This window comes from Austrofundulus limnaeus, unplaced genomic scaffold (genome assembly GCF_001266775.1).
Source record: "Austrofundulus limnaeus strain Quisiro unplaced genomic scaffold, Austrofundulus_limnaeus-1.0 Scaffold331, whole genome shotgun sequence".
NCBI lineage: Eukaryota > Metazoa > Chordata > Actinopteri > Cyprinodontiformes > Rivulidae > Austrofundulus > Austrofundulus limnaeus.
This window is the reverse complement of record NW_013952733.1, coordinates 318,728-321,144: the sequence shown is the minus strand read 5'-3', so window position 1 is coordinate 321,144 and position 2,417 is coordinate 318,728. Positions and strand designations below refer to the sequence as shown.

The window sequence follows — 2,417 nt, the reverse complement described above, 5'->3', positions numbered from 1 at the left end:
GAGAGAGAGAGAGAGAGAGAGAGAGAGAGAGAGAGAGAGAGAGAGAGAGAGTTGGCTACAGTCTTTGTTACTGTAAACATAGATGTGGAGATACTCTAGTTTTTTGGGGGGAGCCTTTGCTGATAAATAAATGTATTGCTACTTTTTTATGAATAAAAGAAGAACAGAAAAAAATGTGACTGGGACAGTTTTGTTATCAGTAAGTATTACAAATGTTGAGCGATGACAGCATTTTGTAAAGAAAGTTTTATCTTGTGAAAAATAAACAAATGAAAAGGAACTATCTCACAAATCAAATCCTGGCCGAGGACCTTTCCGGGGGGAGTTAGCATGTTTTCTCTGCGCATGTGTGGGTTTTCTCTGAGTACTCCGGTTTCCTCCCACAGACCAAAAACATAAATGGTTGACTAATTTGCAACTCTAAATTGTCCCTAGGTGTGAGCGAATAGTTGTTTGTCTCATTTGTCTCTATGTGGTCCTGTGATAGCAACCTGTCCAGAGTGTCCCCTGCCCCTCGCATAGTGACTGCTGGACATGGGCACCAGTGACCCCCAGCACCTGGAATGGATGAAGTGGGTATAGTGGATGGATCTGAATTTAGAGCTTGTTCTTTCATGCGTATATAAGCTCAAACATCAGTCCATTTTTACCCACTTTTCCATGCAGGGTCACGGGGAGCTGAAGCCTATATTTCTAGTGGTCATTGGAGGCAGGGTGGGATACACACCGGATAGCTCCCCACTCCATCATAGAGTCAAACATAGACAGACATAACAGACACGTCGGACAGACAACTATCCATGCTCTCACTCTTATGATTTATAATTACCAACCTGCATGTTTTTAGTCTACGGGAATAAAAGCCACACACGTACAGAGAGAACATGCAAATATGTCACAAAGGCCACAGCCAAGTTTGGAACATCTTGCGATGAGAGCAAAAGGCTGAGAAGAAGTGAGAATGCATTTTTTTTTCCAGGTTTTACTCAAAAGAGGCCCCACTGTCCTAAACACTGAAAACTAAACACTAAGACCTAAAAGCTCTTTGCGGCACTCTGTACCTTTAAATAGTTGGTGAAAGCATTATTGTTTTTTATGGACCTGCATTAAGGCAAAAAAGAAATAAAGTACTGTGTAAAAATCAGCTCACAGGGTCTATTTTTAGTCACTAACTCAAAGTAAAAACTCTCGGTATGAACATAATAATTTGTGACATCACAACTGTTTGGCTTTTCCAGATGACGTAAGATTAAATATTTTAAATGACAGATTACCTTCATGAATCTGGTCTTTGGGTTGAGCATGCACGTGCGATGGGTGATGTTGGTGTAGTTGAAGGTGACCATGTCAAAACTAACAGCCTCGGGTACAGCCAGGATGCACGACAGCACCCAAATGATTATGATCTCAATGAGGGTGAGGAGAGGGATGCCCACTCCCTGCACTCTGCTCCATGAGGCCACGGCCCTGTACCTGCAACAAAGGAGGTGCAACAGGGAACACTCAGAGTGCAGGTCTGTGCAAGTATCTAATTTTATTAAGATATCCATTAAAAATGAATCAAAATAAAAAAACAACAACAATAGGATACAAAACAGAAATTATATTGGGTTTGGGAAACAAACTGAAGTAAAAAAAGTTTGATGATCAAGTACTTTAGTTTAAATGGTACATTTAAGTCACGTTGCCACATGTCAGTTAATAAAATAAAAGCCAAGAGCTCCTTAAAGAAATACACATCATCTACCATCATGCTAGGGTTTTACACTATCATCATAAGCTGAGAAATGATGGAATTTTAACCTTTTAAGTCAAATCTGAAAGAAATAAAAGACAAAAAATAAAATGTAATGGTCAATATCACAAGTTGTCATGCTGAGAGTCTGTATTGTGAATGAATCTATATTATTTCATCATCTGAAATGATTGAAAGTTAATGATTTGGTTGATTATATATCGTGCAAATGATGTAAAAGGCTCACAAGAAAAATTTTACCTGTAAACATCCAATTAAAATTTGTAAAAATAGATTATTAAACAGAGTAATTTTAATCTTAAGGGAATAGAGAGCTTTAAAATAATCTCTTTTTCATGTTTGAAAAAACACTGTACTTCGAAATTAAAACTTCCAGAACCATACTGTTTTAGAAGGTGATAAAAGCGATTAAAATAATGTATTTTATAGAATATATTGACATAAACTCTTGTTCAAATAAGGTGTGAAGGATTTGAAATTGTCTTTTGTTTTTAATTTACAAATTTTGCAAATTGTTCAGGCTGGGGTCTGAAAAGTGTTACACTAATGTTAAAATTTACTTTTAAAATAAGGGGCAGATGTGATAAGACCTCCTCTCCTTGGGCTGCTACCTTATCGTGGTGGAGGGGTTTGAGTGTCCCAATGATCCTAGGAGCTATGC

General features: G+C 37.7%; 1 protein-coding gene across 1 annotated transcript in view; it reads right to left on the bottom strand.

Annotated features, from left to right (window-relative positions):
* Positions 1 to 2,417, bottom strand: part of ednraa (endothelin receptor type Aa) — a 19,686-nt gene that overhangs the window by 4,776 nt on the left and 12,493 nt on the right. The window contains exon 4 of the mRNA XM_014022476.1: positions 1,275 to 1,473. Within this exon, the coding sequence (XP_013877930.1) occupies positions 1,275 to 1,473 (199 nt within the window). The remainder of the gene's footprint in view (positions 1 to 1,274; positions 1,474 to 2,417) is intronic.